We start from the raw sequence: 21,032 nt of genomic DNA, 5'->3' as shown, positions 1-21,032 counted from the left end.
CTCTCCCAGCGGCTTCAGGCAAGAGGCGGGGTTCACCCTGGACAGGTCGCCAGTTAGTTAAGGATCACATAATTGGAATTGCTGTCCTAACTGGGTGCAACCTCAGAACCAAACAACAAAAAAACAAAATTAGGCAAGTGGCTCCTACTACGAATCATAGTTGACTTTGTAAGAGAGGAACTAAGATCTGGAACCCTTTGACTGATTTATGCTAAGACTTACCATCCACTACCATTGATTGAGCCAAGCTAACTAGCATCCAGCCAATGGAGAGGAGAGAGGAGAGAAAAAGATAACAGTCTTCTTGTCAGGCTTTGGGTAGAATGGTGAACAAGTGTTCCTCCTCTTTTAAAGGAGCGTTTTTGGTAAAATAGGACTTGTTTTTACTGAATATTAAATATTGAAATTGATATAAATGTCAATATAATTTATCAGATCATGAGTACTTAATTAGATTATGATTACTGATCAAGAAAAGCTAAATCATTATGTGTAATCTTGCGCTACAAATAAAGCCCTGACGCAATATTAACTAGTTATGACAACAGAAAAAGTTGTTTTTTTGTTTTGTTTTTTTGTTTTTTTTTACATGCGAACGCCTTAAAAAGAAAATTAAATAATGTTATCGCCTACTTTAAGTTCCTACTGTATGTAAATCCTCAGTTTGTCTCTGTTGGCTACGGATTAAAAGAAACAATAGTTAATTGACCAACTGACTAAATGAATTCAACTACCCACCAACCACCTTACATAAACTGTTAAAGAGATTCACTGTGTAATCAAAAAGGAAGACAACTGTAAGATTTGAATAAAAAAAAAAAGAAATCAGGGAGCTAGACAGTCGACAAGAGCCTGTTGTGTTGCTGGTATTTACTGCTTCATTCTGCCTTGTTAATATTTATGTTTGTTTCTTCCAAGTTAATGTTTTATTTCTGAGAAAAGCCACAGCTTGTGTTTTGACTTTGTCAGCATTTGCAAGGTTTTTGAGTCATTTCTTTCTCATTGTCGGATTTAACACCCCGCTTAGTTACCTTAGACATAATGCACACTTTGCACAACAGCTCTTACATTTTTGAAAGGAGTGCGCTCTTCTGACTCTGCAGGCAGCATATCTTCATAGTCCTCATTTTCTCAGAGAGGGTAACAGCTCACTACACAGGGTATCACCATGCAAATATGAGAATGAGAAGAGATAACTGTGAAACCCCTTTGAGTGTGACACTGTGAGAGTGAGAGAACTAACGGGGCTGTTTAATTATTTATGAGCAGAGATTGTCTGTTTATCAAACTGACGCTCGGAGCGTCAACTATGATTAGACTCAAACAATGGGAGTCTTCTCTGAGCACTGCTGATGCAGCTTCCAAGACGCCACATAGATAGGATGAAGACACAGATACCATCAAATAGAGCTCTGTGCCTTTAATTATCATCTTAGGACCAATTTCGGTTTTGGCCCTCACGTCTTCAAAAGGCTGCTTGAAGGCAAAATCTTGGTTTCAGGTAAGTTAAGGGTTTGAAGGTCTGAAATGGCTTTATGGTACAAATTTGTGCCAGTCTGAAACCTCTGCATCAATATTTTCGATAGTAACTTCAAAGGGTTTGCCAGTTCGGATTGATTTCAGTGTAAGAAAGTTGACTTTTGCTCAGATTTCTGATGGATCTATGACTAGAATTCGTTAAAAGTTAAGCTTCATTAATGCAGCCTTTTCCAAAAATGTTCCAGCATCTTTTACGAGAATTCACGTGTGAATGGGAGCCACCTTAACGCCATGTAACATTAGATCGCAGTGAGTCTGACGTGAATGAAAGCAGCTAAATTAATAGGAAGGGCGCGCAAACGGTTAAACCTGTGTGATGAAAGACTGCGATATTTTAATCAATGACTTATTTTAGCACCTTGAGGTTTAAGAGCCTGTGTGCATGTATGTGTGTGTGTGCACGCGTGTGTGTGCATGTGTGTGTGATTCTTATCTCGTTCGACTGCTAAACTAACTCAAGCTCATGCAGCTTGAATCATTACGATTGGCATTAGCGAGCTCAAAGGTCTCCATCATAACAGAACAAAAACAAACCACTATGGGAGGACAGTGACAGCGGGAAGCATTTTGAAAAACGCTTATCAATTCGAGGCTAAAGCTGTCCAACAAGCCCCGTGGCTCATGTGACCAGTTTGGAGGTGGATGAGGAGACGCCGGACCGGTGCCGGCATGTCACGTGTGAACAGACACGAGACAGGAAAGTTCCACTGCAGCTTTGAGTGGTGAAAAGCATGCCTGGCATTTACTGGGAACTATGCGTAAAAGAGGCTTTAGCCTGCTGAAATTTTTTATTGATATGAGTGAGGCAATAATGGTCATTAGCTTAATGTACTCTAAGTTCTCCTGGTGTGCCCCAAAATACATACATCCATAATACTAAAGACTATGAGCATTTTAACTGAATTCTCCCCTTTCCTCCAACTCCCACCTTCTAATTACCCTCACATTGTGGTCCCTGTCACTTTGAACTCTTATTACTGGTCTGTGAACGGTGCTAACAGCCAACTACTGTTTTTCTCGTGACAGCTAGGAGTGAGAGTGCAGTACATACAGCATTTCAAGCTTCCACACCAAGACCCTCAGCAAAGGTGCCCTGACAAAATGTCAAGAGACAACGATACAGTAACAAATATGAGATTGCTTGCTAGCTTCCTACCTGCAATCACCAATGTGCTGCTTGCTGCTGTCTGATGTTTGAGAGGCCCTCTAAGATGAGTGCTCTTATATATGCTGGGCTCTTTTTTTAACCCCTTGTACCAACCAGAGTGTACAGTCTGATCTGGTGTCAGTGCAAACAAATTTTTTTTAGTAATTCATTATGGCAACTTTTGACTTTTGTAGGCCAATTAAAAAAAACTTAAACTAATGTATAGAGCAGTGTATTACTGACGGTGTCTTGGAAAATAATTGCATATTTACACCTTGATTTTTAATGTTTCAGTGTTGGACTTTTTTTTAATCTCTTCCTGTTTTATTTTGTAGTTCTGCCCCGGTTGTGTTGACGTTGGCTTGACTTCCTTTGATTTTTCCGCTCTTTTTTGATTGCATGCCGGGCCTTAATGGGTCTCAGCTGTGTCTTGTTGGTGATGAACCTCCCGTTTGTTCCCTGGAGTTTCATTGTGTTTCCTACGACTATTCATTTTATATCTATTTCATTTTTCTTTGGTTGCCTCATCACTGGATTTTCCATATTTTCTCAACCTGGACCTTTACATGGATTTCACACTGCCTGTTCACCTCCTGGGCTGTCGCCGCTACCAGATTTGATCCTTGTTGTTAATTATCACTTTATGTTCAAGACCTGCACCTGAGTTTGGTGTCGCAACACCTGAAACTCTCGACCTTTCTATCTTCTAAATCTACATCCGATTTTTAATTTTTGTAACAGTCACCTCATATCTCAGGACTCGCAGCTCTTGAGGGAAAACCTGTGTTCTTCTACTTCACTCTGGACATGTAGCCGTGAGTATGTTTGCATGGTGTCAGAATAGATTGGATTCATTTGTCAGTCTGATTAAAACTGGACTTTTAAGATTCAAACTTGAAGCACTTTGCCGTCCTTACAAAGGCTTTCCCTCCGGTCTAAATTCTTGCTTGGGTTGTACATCGCTTTGGGCAAAAGTGTCTGCAGAATAAAATTGTAGAAATAAACTCGTTGGTCTGACTGAAATCTTACAAATCAATGTTTTCAAAGTCCAACTAACAGACTTAGATCCTGCAGGTAGGGATCGGTGTTCTGAGGCGTGCACATGCTTTAAACAGGCGTCAGCTGTCTGTGCATGTTTCAAAGATCCTGCTGAGATATTAACCCAGGAGCTGAACAGCCCGAAAACCCTTTCACAGCACAGGAAGACTTGAATTCAACACTAATATCAAGATTGTATTTCTAAATAATACTTCTAACTTCTCACTGTTGGATGCATCTGATATTGGTTTGCTTTATTTTGAGTGTCGAACTGCATGAATTGCAGATCCAGGCATCGAAAGGAGGGGCATAACAGTCAATTGACAGGTTTCCCGTGCGGACATTTTGTCAAAGAGAGATGAACTAAAGCATAGTAGAAAAAGATGGGTGATACGGCAGGATGAAGGAACCAGGGATAGAAGAGAAGAAGAGGAGGAGGAGGAGGAGGAGCTGTGCAGTTGTACTGGGGCAGGAGCCAGATGCTCCAGTTTCCTTGACAGAAATGGAGGTCAAGTGCAGCTTTATGAGAAGGCAACATAGGGAGAGGGAGAGACATAAAGAGAAAGATGGAGGGCAAAGATGTGCCATGATGACTTTAACTAGCAGTGAGGGATACGGCATTAGAGCTGGCACGGCCGAGAGTTCCCAGTCCTTCAAACTTTAGATAATAAGGAGAGGATAAGACAGGGTAGAGTAAGATTAGGATGGATGGAGGGAGATAAAAGGCTTTGTGAGGAGCCTAAGAACATGAATATGTGTAAGTGATGAGGGGAGGGGGTGGGGGGGATAAAAATAAAAACATATGTTAACTTTGTAGGGAGGACAGATGGTAATATGGTGGCTGGAGCTTATAAGGAGTACTAAAGAATCTACAAGGAGAACACATGATGATCTCAAATAGGACTACTGGGAGTGGAGGCCTCACTTTATGCTGGAGACAGCGACATGTAAGTGTATATTAGGGATATGGCTATTAGGCTAGGGAGTCCAGCTGAAAAATAGCCTTTTGTGCACGCATTTTAAGCCACAGTGGGCTTAGGTAATGAGTCTTAGTGATGTGCGTCACTTTTCTTGTGACGGCTCCAAAGGAAAAAGCGGCTCAATGGCAGACGTAGATTTTAGTGCGTGGGCAGCTTTGGGGAGGTTTGAGAGTTTCAATCATGCAGCCACTTTTTAATTGCCAACAGACACACGTGCCAATGCGCAAACAACAAGACTTCAAAGTCAATAAATCCTCCATCATTACAAGTTCCACAAGCTCGCCGGCTACAGCACAATTGTAGCAAGGCATGTAAACATGCTACGATACACAGAGGAAAACGGAAAATATGGATGTACACAATTTTTTTAGGATGAGACTGGATTAACTTCAGCTTTTGCTTAAGTACCATGAAAACAAAAAGATAAATCCAATTACGCATTAGCCTCCCTGCTAATGCTTTCTAACTTAGTCCGACTGTGGCACTCAATCTACATAAGAAAATTGTGCTTATTCTAAACAATGCAGGGTAAGAAATCTAGTTTGCAATGGCTTATCGGGTGAGAAGTTCCTTAACTCCCTATGTACACAGTCTTGTACCTTTTGCCTTTTTCTTGGTTTTCCTGACGTGCCGAATCAAATATCTTGTGGTGAGGGTTCCCTCTCTCGTCTGTTAACTTAGCACTAGCCGTAAAACCTTTTATCAAAGGAATGCCTGACACATCAATGGGGGAAATGAATGGGAAATGTACTTGTTAAACTGTTCTCAGTATGCATCTTTGGACATTACCATAACAATATCAGGTTTTAGGCTCATTTTTGGTGTTCTCATGGGATTCTTCTTGACACTTTAAAGAATCATTTAAGTCTGACTTTTACCCTGCTTGTTCTCATAGTTTCGGTAAATGAAAGGTGTGACTTCAATTCAAACGTCATATAGACACAGTCCGAACTCTTGCACACGACTGAAAAATGAAAGTAAGAAATATGAGGCATATTTATTCCTATGCACTCCAGGGGTGGAGTTTCTTCTTGCAGAGAGAGAGAGAGAGAGGAGGGGGAGAGGGAGAGGAAGAGAGAGAGAGAGAGAGAGAGAGAGGGGGGCTGCAGGGGAGTTCATTGTCCATTTGCTGCACCACCTCTCTCTGATCTGAGCGCCTAAAGAAACAGGACATGGAAATGTAGAATTCTGCCAAGGTGTGTGTTTCTGTGTCTGTGAGCAAGAAAAAAGGGCTGCGATGTGAGACTGCATATAAGGAGGTAATTCTTAAAAAAAAAAAAAAAAAAAGGAGCCACTCTCTTCTCCCCTGAGGTGTGGTTTGTGTATGTGTACGCCTGCACACATTCTGTATGTGATATGCATGCAAATGTGTCTCTGGTAACCCATCTGCCTCTGTGCTTAATATTCCCTCATGTGCGCCGGCGTGTCTCTGTCTGTTGACCGGTGTTGCGAGGCAGCATGGATGTAACATCAGGGGCCTTCAGGCTTCTACTACAAAATATCATTTTGCTCCGGAGGCAGGCCAAAGACAGTTAAATCAAGAATCATCACAGGCTGTTTATCCACATTCATTCATGCTGCACTGAATGTAAGAGCTCTCTGCAGTAACGGCGGGTGTTATCGCCTGTGGAAATAGGTTTGCAATCAGCTAACATGTTAGCTACTCATCTGTTTAGGATTTTACCATCAAGGCAAGGTCAGAAATCCCCCTCTTGTCTACCACCTCGTTGATTAACTGTTTAATCGTACATCTGTCTGTTCAAATCAAACATGTTGCAAATTCACTCTAATTCAATAACCCATCTTGAACTCAATGACTCCCCCTTTTTTCCCCTCTCTCTCTCTTCCTCTTCCTCTTCCTCTTCATACTAACTGAGCCTCATATTTTGCTGTCATTTATGTCTTTCTGGGTCTTTACCCCCTGCGGTGACACGTTCCCAAGAAAGCCACCTCTTCTTGCATTTTGAAAGGCTCCTCTGTCACATAATTGGGGGTTTGCTTGGTGCACTGGTGTTAAAGTTTTGTCCCCTGTTATCAGTGGTAATGAGAAAATGACTGGTGCGACGCTGCCTGTAAACACAGTTAGATGTGCACCTTAATAAAGTGGTTCCTGTTTGTAGCAGTTTTCATCTTCCGTAATATGAAAATAGACTGTACTTAGGTGAATGTTGGTGCATCATTTTCAAGTTGAAAAGAACATCCCTCACGTTTAAATCCTTGATGAATAAGGTCACACAATGCTCATGAAACTCATTGCTGCCAGTGTGGTGATTGCATTGCAAGCTTTGAACAGTTTATCCACTGTTTTACAGCTGAAAGTCTGAACAAGGAAGCAGACCACAACTGGAATGGTTACTTCCTGTTAGCGCTGTGCTAACTTGAATATGGCTGAATACTTTAATCATGCAGCTCTCATGGACTTCAAAAAGATTATTGGACTAAATTGCTTAAATTGGGATAGTAAAAACAGTCATTTTACAGCGGTTAGATGATGCTCAGAACACTTTACATTCAGTTTTACTGCAGAAACAGTAAAAGCGGAGGCTAAGGCTGGGATGATGATTCCTCCAGTTGGCTCTCTGCTAACATAAATGTGGAATGTAATTTCTGGGGCTTTTGAAGAGTTCACAAATGTTGTAGGACACAATCGTCTGTGGTAAAAAGTCATTTTGTGCTGGTTGTGATAGTTAAGAACAATTTATCAAATGTTTTACAGTACCAACAGTACAGCGTGGTCTCGCCCCTATTTGTCAAAGGCCGACGTTAGGTCAACTCCCCCTGACGTCCACAGCCAACATTGAAGGTACCCCCTCTGTGTCACTTGGCAATGTAGAGGGCAATCCAATAAATTTGAATGCAAATCCCTCAACTTTGGAGTTTGACGAAAGGGGATTAGCCATCCAGGCCACACGGTCTCTGCCCTATTCCCTAACCCTAACTAGTCAAAGAAAATATTAATACTGAGTCCTGCATTTCAGGTTGAAATGGATGAGAACGTTAGCGACACATGTGACACAGAGGGGGGTACCCTCGACGTCGGCTGTGGACATCAGGGGGAGTTGACCGATCGTTGGTCTTTGACGAATAGGGGTGAGACCATGTTAAACAGTAACAGCAGAATAGGCCAGGCCCAGGGCGACTACTTGTAGTTGGCACTTTGCTAATTTAAATGTAGAAAAATTATGGGGTTTTCAAACTTTTCAAAAGTTATCAGACCAAATGAATCAACCTTCTCTCATTTCATGAGGGTTGCGTGACCGTCACCATAACTTAACCACCGTTTTAAAAGCCGCAACAGTAACGAAAGAGTAGCCTACAGCGGAGTCCAGAGAGTCATGTTATGCACTAGAGCTTCAAATGGGTTTCCCTTTTTGGAAATGAAAATCAAAATGTATATTTTACCTTTACAGGTATTCAATTTGAGGCAGATTCCCTGACATGTTCTATAGCAAGTGTAAGCAGTCCAGTATGATCCAGCTGTTATCAGCTGTTTCTTTCGCTCCAAAAATACTCCAATTGCTTCCACTGTACAGAGAACAAGATGTCCCAATCGTTCACTATTCTAAACTCTCTATACATGATTATATGGTTTGTCATCCAAGCCTTCATCTTTTCTCTCTTTCACCTCCTCAGCTCTTTTTTTCGTTGATAGGGCAGCTGGTTGCATTGGATCATCTCAATGTCTCGCTTCGCCGCATGTACAAACCTTTTTTGGCAACGACAAGCAGCCCAGTCAGCCAAGAGAGGCTTTTGTCGACTCCTTCCAGTCTGTATTAATATTTACAAGTCTGGGAAACACAGGCAGATGTCAACCGTGTTGCTCGGTGGAGAGCCCAATCTTGTACTGGATTAAAGCCTAATCCAAGCATCAGATTTGTGGTGTGAAAACATGCTGTACAATTGCAAGGAGGGAGTCCCGACTTTGGCCTCTTGAGAAATGGGGAATTCCTTGTTCTTGCACAACACACCAACAACAACTAAGATGCTTATTTATATTTATATGTGTATATAATATATATATATATGTGCGTATATATATATATATATATATATATATATATATATATATACGTATATATATATATATGTATATATATACATATATAAATAAATGTAAATTTAGCCTAAATCTGGTCCCATCTGATCTGACACCTATAAATATTTCCTCTAATCTTCAGAGCTCATTTCATGGCTGAATATTTCCCATTTTCCACACACTTTCTAATTCAGCATCATGAAAGAAAACAAAAAAAACAACAACAAGAAGCCCCTTTTCACTGTTAATAATTACTCAAATCCTACTAACACTTCAACACATTGTACGACACTTGAATAATTAACTGTCAAAACTGAAGCGAGTTGCATTTGAAATGCACTCTGAATAAAATATTGAATATAAGTATATATAATTCATCATTTCAAACCATCTAGATATAATCTTTACTGTGGTTATGACAGTCTTCAACATTTTTTTGCATTTGTCTCGGAGACTGTCCGACCCAATAAATCAACACACTCTCCTGCGCACATTATGTTTGATTATAGGCAACATGGAGTTAAAAATGTAAAGAAAATGAACTCAGGTCACTCAAAACAGCCCCCTTGTTCTTTTTATACATACATGTAAATATATGATAACCAAATTTCATATTTTAACCAATCAAATAAGTGAAACCGACAATCAGGAGTTGAATCAAGGCTGGCACACACACAAACGGTCCAGTGCAGCTGCTTTAATGTGCCGACCTGACATTGCAGACTAGCTACCTGTTCTCGCTCGCACATTTAGGGAATGATCAGGTGTTAACCCAGTTATTGTGTTATATTTAACCATGTATACATTTTAATAACTGCAAATATTTGTGTGTGTGTGTGTGTTAGCAACATTTGGAGCCGTCTACAGCAGAGATGTGATGTTGGGCATTCACTGCTCAGTGACATTCTAGTCATGAAGATTCGTTCACTTTATGTGAATCTTCCTATAATTGCCAATTATGGAGTGTTTTCAACCAGTTCTGAGAAATTAATAGGGAAGAAAAGGATGACACCCAGTTCTGCTGGGATTTTCCAACAACAAAGAGGTTCCAAAACTTCTACTTGGAATTAATTGCGGGAGCAGAGATGGATGCATTTCTTTTTCAGCCAGACACTAATTTGGGTTTACACTGATTAAGTTGTCCATCATAGCACCGGGAGACCTCTGTGCATGTGTGAGCCACTGTGTGCCTGAGCAGAATCCCTGAGCTTAAGGAGACACCGTCGGCGGCGCCGGGGATTCACCGGGAGGACAACATGAAAGAGCTGTGGAGAGCCAATGACACACTGAGATTACAGATGGGAGGAGGACCCTCCCCGTTCTGTCAAAAATTAACAAGGAGATAACTGCAAAACAAGCTCGGCCATTCTGTCGCCAGCGCAATCCTCACCGGATGCATGCAGGGATAGCCGCTAATTGAATCTGAGGCTAGAACTGAGTAATGAGACATGATCAGGCAGTGTTTTTGACTCCTGTCAGCACTTTGTCTTGTGTCCCCACCATAACGAGTTAGAGATATTTCACAAACTGATACAGTGGCATCTTGTTAACGGTGCTAAAGAAAGGCCGTGATACTTTGAAATCCAGTCGTCCGTAACCGTCCGTTTAAGACAGATATCAGACGAAGATGCAAGATTAGAAAAGTTCAAATCTCAATTCAAAGCCCCACAATACTGTTTAATATATATTAATCATCCCATAATACAGTTTAATATCCTACCAGCATATTGGCAGGATGGCCTCTTACACAGGCTAATAATCTCCATATCAACTGTTAGCCTTCGGGTCTGAGGTTGTGAACCCGTACTAAGCTGACAAGAGCAGCTTTTGACCCCCCGCCCCAGACCAGCCGCCAGGCGGATGATGTCCGAGGGGAAATGGTGGCCTGACAATGATCCCTCACCCCAGGCTGTGGGCTGTCACAACATCCACAGGAACACATTGTGTTTCCTTGTGTTGCTTGTAACTACATTTCATTGTTCTCCTTCAGCTCAGTGCAGTTCATCTCAGGTGAAGTCAAATCTGATGCAAGCTGAATCTGGTCCAAAGGTTTTCTCCTGGCTCCGTCTGTTGTCTCGGAAAACATCTGAAAATGCTTCTCCGGAACCAATAAAGCATCAAACAACCTGTTGTTAATCAAACTCATAATATTATTAGGCTCTCTCTGTCTGTCTGTCTGTCTGTCTGTCTGTCTCTCTCTCTCCCCCCACACACACACACCACACACACAGCATCACATTAGCTGCACCTTGTGATTCTTCACCTTGACACATGAAGTGCTGCATCCATAAGACGAAGGATGTAAAACCACCGTAGCCAGCAGTGTTGTTTACAGTGCACCGGTTCACCCGCACTCTTTATGCCAGTTTCCGCTACAGACATGAGCAAACGATCAGCTCAACCACACCAGAGTAAATAAAGTTGAGCCAATACAACTGCAGCTGATCAATAATAAAAAGCCTTCAAGTGCGGCTCAAAATGAGTGTGATACAGAGTGGATCGTCTCACGCTGGCGAAACGTGAGCTTGACAGACGTGAACGAAACACTTAAGATCCTCTTTTCAGAGAATAAACCGAGAAGCACAATAGATGGATTAAAACTGATACTTCATCCAAAATGTGTACTCCACCTTAGTGAGCGACTTGAGCTCACAAAAACATTTTTTGTTCCTTCTCCACTGCCTCTGTGTGACTCCAGAATGCAGAAAGAGCCAGCCACGCATGTTTAGCTTGAAACCGATGGTGAGTGACGGCTAACAACGGCGAAATTAGCTAAAAAAAATTTTAAAAATTCCAATTCTCACGAGTGTGGTCTGGTTTAATCTTCCTTATCCAATATCATGCTCACCAATCTACAATCACTTTGATTTGAGCTAAAAACAAGCTAACACTTTTGGCTCCAGCCACTGTGTTGTGCTATGTGTTTACTTTTAGCACAAATCAAATTGTGTTACATGTTGGCTGGATAAAGAACAACAGAATTATAACAAAAGATGCACTTTAGAGTTTGTAAATGCTTTTTTTTTTAAATGACAGTCTTAGTGTGGTTAACCGTCATGAGTCTCAAGCTAGATGCATGGCTGGCGTTCCATCGATGTGATGAAGGTTGTGTGTGTGTGTGTGTGTGTGGGGGGGGGGGTATCTTGGTTACCTTTATTTCATTAGTACTTGAAAGGCAAAAAATACTCTGGCTAAAGTACTGCTTGAAGCCTTGTGGTCAGTTCCCTGTGACCGATGTAGCATGTAGCTTCGACAACAAATTGGCTGAAAAATCCATGAAACTGATACAGGGGCAAAGTCAGAGCTGTCAGTCACAAACACAATTCACAGTGAGCAGTGAGCACAAAGACATCTGCTGGAAGCTAGAAATCCAAGATTTTTTTGGACCCTGTCCACTGAATCTCAGAGTGCTGTTGTACATGTTCTCAGCCGTTGGCGGTCCTCTCACAACAGCCGTCACGCGTGACCCCCCCCCCCCCCCCCATTAAATGCCAGCAAATGCGTCCGTCTGCGCTAAAAACAATTCGCTTGCCTGGGGGAGGACAAACTGCCCCTATCAGACTCACATTTTACTACCACAGTCATATTCTACATGTCAGCAGATAACGCGCAAAGACGTGCGCCGGTATACCAGCCGCCGCGGTCCATCCATCTGTTTGGCAAAGAAAAGGGGGAAAAAAGAAAAGAAAAGAAGCGATTTGCGGGACCAAAGATGTCGCAGAAGAATCGATGACATCATGTCTGTGGGGGGGGGGGGGGGTAGTTTTGTGAGCTGTGAAAACAGATGCTCGTCTGGCCTCCAGTTGCAGAGTTGGAGTATTTGATGAAGGGGAGGGAGAGGGTGAATCGAGGCGACCGTGTGCACTGTGATGTGACGGCGCGCCTGACTCACACTCAGACACACACACACACATACACACACACACACACACACACACACACACACACACACACACACACACACACACACACAGGCACAGGCTCGCAGCTACCTGTCCATCTTTGAACAAATAGCCCTCTTCCTTCCCCACACAAGCGCAATGGCGCACTGTGATGAAACACTCCAAGGTGTCTGAGTGCATGTTTGTCTGCAGCATTCGTTAAAGTTTTTTTTTTTGGTGCTGTTTTTTGTACGTTTATTTGAATAAATCGAGAACGAATAGACTTGCTACGATTGCTGAGAGTGGAGAGTGAGAGGCGGGTGATGGCATCACCAGGGTGCTGATTTTCACTCCAGTCATGTACACGCAGACGGGTTATACCAGGTGACAGTCAGGAAGAGGTTACAAGGCTGAGTGAACGGAGCTGGCTGCTCTCTGCTCAGGGAGCTCTAGCTGGCTCTTTTAAACTCAAAGTTTGTCTTACCTCCAAACTTGTCCCATCTGAAAGATGTGTAGGATGGTCTGCCAGACCCAGACAGACAGGCGGCAGCACTTGTCTCTTTGCAAACTGGCTGTAGCTCTACGACTACTCAGCCCCTCCACGGAGCCCAGTCCGCCCCCAGTGTAATCCTGCACAAACCACCTGAAGCTCAGGATCTGGACCAGAACCGAGGGCACCAGAACAAAGAACAGGGTCAGGCCTGACCACAGGAAGTCCTGCTTGTGGTAGTAATCGATGGCCAGCCACAAATCGGTCCCCACGTCCCAGAAGAAGACCAGCAGTGCCAGGATGATCCACAGGCAGTCCAGCCAGAGGCGCTCCTCCTGCGGTGGCCGCGCCGCATCTCTCCCCTTCCCCCGGAGGTAATGCAGGCAGGCGCTCCGGCAACCCCAGTAGCACGACGAGGTGTTGCAGCAGTGGCAGATGTGGAATGAGCTGCTGTTCTGTGTGTCGTCCTCTCCCGTCCCCACCACCTCGTCCAGGTTGCGCAGCTGGGCGAAACCGGTGACGACCCCGCGACCATCGGATTTCGCTGCCATCTTTCCCTCTGATGTTCCCACCTCCTCCGGCTTCCGCGGTTCGTGACGACACTTCCCTGACACCTGTTTTGCACCCCAAATGTTGGAGCCATCTAAAAGCGGGGTGTCAGCGCGTCGCCGTTGCTCACTCTGTGTCCAGGCAGCGCGCCACTGGCACCACGGACGCAGCACATCTCTCTCTCTCTCTCTCTTTCTCTTTCTCTCTCTCTCTCTCTCTCTCTCTGTCTGTCTGTCTCCTTCGTTCTCTCCTCTGCAGATCTCTTTTCACTTGACAACCTAATCTATACCTGCGCTACCAACAATTTAATACTAACTAGCGCATCTAACGTTGAGCAGACATTTTCTTTACCTGTACTACAATCCCCCTCCCGCTGCTCAGTTGTTATCCCTCTCTGCAGCTCTCCTCCAGCTGCAAGCCATGAGCAGACCGTCCCTTCACTGTCCCATGCCGACGTAATTCACCCCCTCCTCCTCCTTCTCATCCCTCCCTCCCTCACTCCCTCCCTTCTCACTCACTGTTTACTGCCTCTCCGGCTCAACGTGGTTGCCATCTAGTGTCTTGTTTTCAAGCCCCCCCTTCCCCTCCCCCCAAAACATACAGGACCACATGATGTAATGCAACATGCTTTTTTTTTCCAGAGCAGCAAAGGAACAAATTCCCGCTGTTTGAACACAATCTGTCTCAGTGTGAGGACCCTTTAGACGGAGGGAGGCGGAACAAACGCTCCCTCTGATGAAGGAAAGTATCCTGCAGGTTGAACGCTGTTAATCTGACCCGACTGTGCTTTTGGTGTTTCTCTTCTGCTGTGAGTGTAATGCCTCTATTAACAGGAACGTTTGAGAAAACTGATTCTTTTTGTGAGATAGTAATTTCTCACAACAATTTCACCCTTACACACACACACACACACACACACACACACACGACCGGCTATAGGCATGTTCTACACACTTTGCCCTCCTGGTATAGACAGACCGGATCTATAGGCGAATCTATAGACCTCTGTCTAGATTGGTTGCTAAGGAACGTGTTGGGCTTTCTCTCCTTTCTGCCGCATTTTTTCAGCAGCAATCAAGGGGTTAAACATTTGCTGAAAGTGACGCTTTCGCCTCTGGTAGCATATGCGAGCAAAGAGCTGGTGAATCCGCTGCAGGCAGAGGCGAGCAGGGTCATTTCCAGCGAGAGATTGATTGGATCATGTCAGCGTCACCCCGCTGCTGCTCCCCATGCCCGGACCGCCCGATGGGATGGGAGCTGTCCGGTGCTGAAATGGTGCTGAACCCGTCAGCATCTCTCTCTCTCTCTCTCTCTCTCTCTCTCTCTCTCTCTCTCGCTATCAATCGCTCTCTCTCTCTCTATCAATCACTCTCTCTCACACACACTGTACTTATAGCTTTTGTGAGGACCTTCATAGGCAGAACGCATGCCTTAGCCCCTTACCCTAGCGGTTACCATCACACTGACTCCAAATCTAACATCACCTGATCCTAAACCTGACCCTAAAACCAAGTCTTGACCTACAAAACAACTCTTCAATGCTGTGAGGACCAAATAAAATGTCATTTTACAATTACATTCTAAAATAATGTCCTCACTCTCAGTCCTCAGTATGTAGTAAGCATAAGAACACACACACACACACACACACACACACACACACACACACACACAAACATGCAGGTCAGAGCAGCTATCCTTGTAGAGCTCCATTCATATGGACAGCCTAAACTAATCTCTAATCCTAATCCCAACCAAACCAATGCATGCCCAACCTTAAGCTTGACCTGATCTCAATTAAACTTTTATGCTAATCTCATCCGGGAGCTCAGACATTACCTTTTGACACATCTTTGGTCCCCATCAGGACTAAGGGTCCTGATAAGGGGTGCAGTTCTCTTAGTGAGGACACACATTGACATTGTGTAGTCCCATGCCCTTTACCCTATAAGCCCAGCCTAAATCCAGTTCTAACCTTAACTCCTAAATTACGTCTCAAACTGCCCTTTAAGATGTCTCTCAGAAGGTGAGGACCAGTCAAAGTGTTCTTTTTATTCCAGAATGCCCTGCCAGAACAGCAGTACAAGTACACATTACATTTAGGTCAGTCACTTTTGGGGTATTTGCATGTATTGCTACTAACCTGTGTTTTCCCCCCTTCTTTTTTGTTGTGTTATGTAATCAAAAGTTGAAATTATGAACAGAAAATAAAGGAGCAACGATAGCAAGTGCATCATAGTTCCCTCTCTTAGGGGAATTATTGTTGTGTCTATCACCTAATAACCTCCAAATTGACGTTTTGATAATGGGGCTGAGGGTGGGGGCATGGCTTTTGTTCTTGATTGACCCCTCCATCCCCAAGTTATGGAGGACCCCCCCCCCCAAAAAAAACACACCTCTCTTAATTTCATTTTGAAGTATGAGGAGTCTGACTAGAACAAGTTTTGCACCTCTTTGTGTTCCTGTTCCTCCCCAGCAGCAGCGGAGGGAGGAAACTCAGGCTGAATACATAAAGAGTTGTACTAACTTTGGAAGAACCCTGCTCGGTTTGACTAACAAAGACTGCTGGAACCTTGAGTTGAACTTGGGAATGTACTGCTGCACCAGAAACAAACAGAACCCCTCTCCTGGTCAGTTCAAGGCCGAACCTCAGCTGACCGACACTTTCCAACATCTGAAAATCCACATTGTATCAAAATGTTTAACATCTATATCAAGATGAGCAAACGTCAAACGGACTCAGCCAGTTGACAGAACATACGGCTTCTGGAGTAAATATGTTTCTTTTTAATTTAGCTGATTCATGATGGCAGACACACTGTTTTTTTCACTCCTTTATTTCACGCTTCTAAGACAAGATTTCTGAAGATATTTGGAGTCCAAGTCCAGGATTCCCCTGACGTAAGCTTTGGCCACCCCACATGTAAAGCTTCTGTTCCGCCACTTCGAAATGAAACTATCAGAAAAAAACTGTAGCGCAAAAATGATCTGTATCCCTTCACGTCTCTGCATCATGTGAGATGAAGTTTGCTTTTAGTGCTGCTTCGTCTTGAACTGCTGCTTCTTTTATCCGTCCGGGTTAATATCAGGGAGGGAGAGCAGGAGGATGGAATAGCAGGAAAAGTCACACCGATGCTGGGTGAAAAGAATCAGGGCACGGCCACTCCTCTGGGCCAGATTATTTAAATGTGATCGAATGCCCACCAGAGAGTGTGTGTACGGGGTTGGCGCATCATAAAACCTGCTTCATCTGAGTGGCCTTCATTTTCTCTCCCTCCTCGGGGCTGTTCGGCCTCCACAATGCCCTTTGAGTGGCACACTGGATGCACACTCAGCTCTAATGTTCACCGGAGACGATAATGCGGAAAAGGCCTCACAGCAATGAAAACAAATCAAATCACAGCACATCCTTTTGAATTATACGGTACTTTTAAGCAATTGGCCGCTAACTGCTTTAATGAGGAATAAATGGGAATTAGTCATTTCAAACAAAAGAAAAATAAATGGCGGTCATTATATGTGACTCAAGTGTACGTGAGACTGGGGGGGGGGGGCGGATGTTAAACTCAGCTCTAAAAGAATACAAGGGAAGGGAAGCGAGGCTTTTTAGGGGAATGTAGGCTAAATAAATCTGATAGTCAGCCTGTGATTTCCAGGCAGTGACAGGAAGCTGCAGGGGGATGGGGGTGGAGGGGGTGGGGTTTCTCTGGCTTCCATGATACCCAATGAAGGAGGACTGGACTTGGTTGTGTTGCCGCCCCTACATATGGAGGAATAGTGACCTTTCCCTTTGACCTCTGACCACCAACATCTTGTCGGTTCATCCTTGAATCCCAGTGGAAAGTTGAAGGCATTCCCTCAAGCCTTTCCTTGCTTTTACGAAGCGAGTTGATACTGCATTTTAGGTAAGGTTGTGGTGTAAGTTTGTGCAAATACACGAGAAAGTAATAAAGCCAGTTTGTGTTAGATTTTTGTGCTGCCACCATTTGTCAATATGGCTAACGGTATTACAGCAGGAGAAAGAGCAACAACAAGGTGTGATGGTGGAAGAAAAAACAATCTGTGTGTGTGTGTGTGTGTGTGTGCACGCGCGCACACTTAATCCCATGTCGGTTGATTTTTAAAGTGAAGCTGAAAAGTAACTGGCTGCATATCAAACACTGGAAACACAGAAATCACTTGAGATTATTAGAATAACTGAGCTGTAGAAGTACGTCCAACATCAGTGGTGATAGCGCAGAAATATTAATCAAATAAAATCTTGTGCCAAAATTCATGAGTTTAACCTCAAGATGAGGTATGAGTGAGAATACCGCAAGTGACAAGCCAGTAATTACTAAACATTTTCTTACAGACTTTCTAATAATCTAAAATACGTTCAGATTTAACCAATAAATTACAATTAACATGCAGAGAGGGATTAAATCTGTTGAATATTCTGAGCAACACAAATGCTGACTAATCAAATGGAAATTCAAGCAACAAATAGGTGCCCTACATTGGTTTTCCTGGCTGTGTTGATGAAGACTAATGACGGACGCTTTGGAAAATGTAACATATGAAGTAACATTTCATGAGCCACATGACAACATGATATACGGCAATAAAAATATATGCGATGAGACCAAGTCTATTAACCCTGCTTAGTTTATGTTCTTCGGCATTTACATAAAATACCGTCACCCAGCAATCCTCCCATCACCACCACACACAAGAAACCAGTTCTGAAGACGTATAAAACATTTATGAAAACAAATAGGGAAGCATAATTCTCAGGCTTACGCAGTTCACAGGAGCACACGCGTGTTGGCGCGGCACTAAATAATGCAACAAATGCAATTAGCGACAAATCCTTCAGGAGTCTTTATTCTATTTCCTAGTGTTTCACATTACTCTCACACTGACTGTGAGAAGTGCGTATATACGTGTGTGTGTGTGTGTGTGTGTCCAGACAATAAACAGTAATACAACACATGAAATGTGGGTTTTTTTGGTTGTTTTTTTCCCAGGATTAGTCAACTAGGCTACGTTCTCGAAAGAAATGAATTCATCTGCTGGATGTGTCATTAACGCACCTGATGGAGCTTTAAGAATAGAAATAATGACATTTTCTGGGACAGATTACGCGACGTATTTTCTATTAGATGCTCCTCTCATTATCTGCCACAACTGCCTGCTCTGATTCCTTCCTTTGGTATGAATCCATATCCAAACGCATGTTACTGACTTCTCCACTTCCCCAGCATTTAGACCCAAAGATTTTCCTGCCTGGGCTGCCACCCTCAGAGGATGACCACGCTACCATTACTATTATTTGTAGTATGATTAGCATTTTTAGTGCTATTTCTATTAGCATCAGTATTATGAAGATTAGTGTTATAATGCTGCTGTATGAAGTAAAGAAATGTCCAAAAAAAATGTCAAACTATAATTTATTAGCTTCTATAGGCATTTGTTGTTGTGTATCATGTTCTCTGTCCTTTATCTGTCAATTTGTCTCTGTCTCTCTCTCTGTGTCTGTCCCTTTGTCTCTCTCTCTCTCCTTCTTTATCTCTATCCTTCTCTCTCAATCCATCTCTGTCCCTTTGTTGTCTCTCTATCTCTCTCTCTGTTGCTGTCCCTCTTTCCTTCTGCATGCCCTTTTCCTCTGCTGCTCCTCTCAGTCCATCTCACGCTGTCTCTTTCTTCGTCTCTCTCTGTCTCTTTCTTCGTCTCTCTCTGTCTCTTTATCTATCTCTTCCTTCGTCCTTCTTTATCTTCATCCTTCTCTATCGATCTGTCTGTCTCTATCCCATTGGCTGTCTCTCTGTCTCTCTCTGTCGCTGTCCCTCTGTCTCTCTCTGTCGCTGTCCCTCTCTCCGCCTGTCCCCTGCCTGCCTCTTTCTTCCACTGTCGCTCCTTATCCCTCTCTCTCTTTCTCCCTCTCTCTCTCCCTCCCTCTCTCCCTGTTTCAGCTGATCAAGGCAGATGGCCACCCACGTACAACTGGGGTCCGCACCCATGTTTCCTCTCATTAAAGGCAGTTTTTCGTCAGGCCGCTGTCACCGTGTCTTTGCTGGTGAGTGAAATGTTTGGTCTGAGATGTGTCACCAGATATCTTTTGTTGTAATTCGGCAGCACAAAAATAAACACTGACTTGTTATTTTGTCAAAACAGAAACAGAAGGGAACGTTAAAGGAAAGAAATGAATCATGGATGATATTTATTGAAAGTGAATGAATGGCGCGGGTGAGTAAGAATTCTGTAGGTGTGTGAACAAACTGTCAGTCCTTTTAAACATAAAAAAAATCAAATTAGTGTGAGTGACGGAGGTATTTGCCCCCCCCCCCCCCCCCCCCAACACATGCTTCAGCGCAGAAGAAACAAGCTCCAGACGCGGGATGTGAGATCCCACTGAGGATGAAAACGGTGTGAATCATAAATTTATGAAGACGATATGAGTCATATTATCGTCACAATCTCAATCCAAGCGAGCATGCGGGAGATTTAGGACCAAATGTGTCCCAGCTCTCTCCACCAGCATCATCAAATACCTCCAGGAGGAATGTTGTTCATCCCTCCAGTGGAGCTCCAGAGACTTCTGTCATTCTGAGCCACTTCACGTTTGTTTTCATCCTCCAGACTTCCGCAAGACTCTCTGGCAAAGTTTATTTCAGTGACTTTTAACATCATTTAACAACTGTCACGACATTTCCTTTCTTTCTGAATCCAAATCAAAATAATCCCCCGGCACACACACATAAGTATCCTGTTAAATAAAACATCTTGGTTACTGTTGCACCCCGCATGGGGCAGTGACATGAATATTTGCACTGTAAGCATCTTTCCCTCAGACGAGAGACAGTTATTTGGTTTGTAAAGCAACGGCGGATTTCAACCATGAGCTCTGCCATCGATACGCGATGTGAGCTGGAAAGAACATGAGCATATCATCTACTGTGAAGTGCACACTCACTGCAACTGAAGCAAATATTGAGCTCACACAGGTCCACATATATACACACACACTAAACACAAATATATGTCCACTCTTGCCTTCATCACACCTATTTCTTTCTTTGCTCTCTCCAAAAGTGTTCAGGTCTTTAGGGAATCTCCTGTTTAGAGCCATCGTGAGCGTTTGTTCCGTTGCGTGCTCTAAGATCTCGGCAGGCAGGTTTCCTTGCTATGCTGAAAACTAAGACAGAACCCTCAGGCAACAGAATGTTTTCCTTTTTTTTCTATAGGAGTGCCTTTTTTTGTTTTTTGGAAAAACTCCCAGCTGCTGTTAGGGAGGCAGGCGCTCCTCTGATCTCTAAATCTAGACACAAAACATCCTAATTATCTCCAGTGTGCGTCGTTTTCATGTTTTTTAATAAGAGTATTTACAACG

At 43.4% G+C, this 21,032-nt stretch overlaps 1 protein-coding gene across 1 annotated transcript in view; it reads right to left on the bottom strand.

Annotated features, from left to right (window-relative positions):
- xkr6b (XK related 6b) overlaps window positions 1-14,080 on the bottom strand; it is a 59,342-nt gene extending 45,262 nt beyond the window's left edge. The window contains exon 1 of the mRNA XM_086189196.1: window positions 13,106-14,080. Within this exon, the coding sequence (XP_086045322.1) occupies window positions 13,106-13,662 (557 nt within the window). The 5' untranslated portion in view covers window positions 13,663-14,080. The remainder of the gene's footprint in view (window positions 1-13,105) is intronic.
- Window positions 14,081-21,032: the final 6,952 nt, after the last annotated feature.

Source organism: Aulostomus chinensis, chromosome 20 (assembly GCF_037954235.1).
Source record: "Aulostomus chinensis isolate RoL2024-O1b breed Wild chromosome 20, RoL_Achi_v1.0, whole genome shotgun sequence".
Taxonomy (NCBI): domain Eukaryota; kingdom Metazoa; phylum Chordata; class Actinopteri; order Syngnathiformes; family Aulostomidae; genus Aulostomus; species Aulostomus chinensis.
Note: the sequence above shows the minus strand (reverse complement) of the source record. Positions and strands in the feature narration are given on the sequence as shown.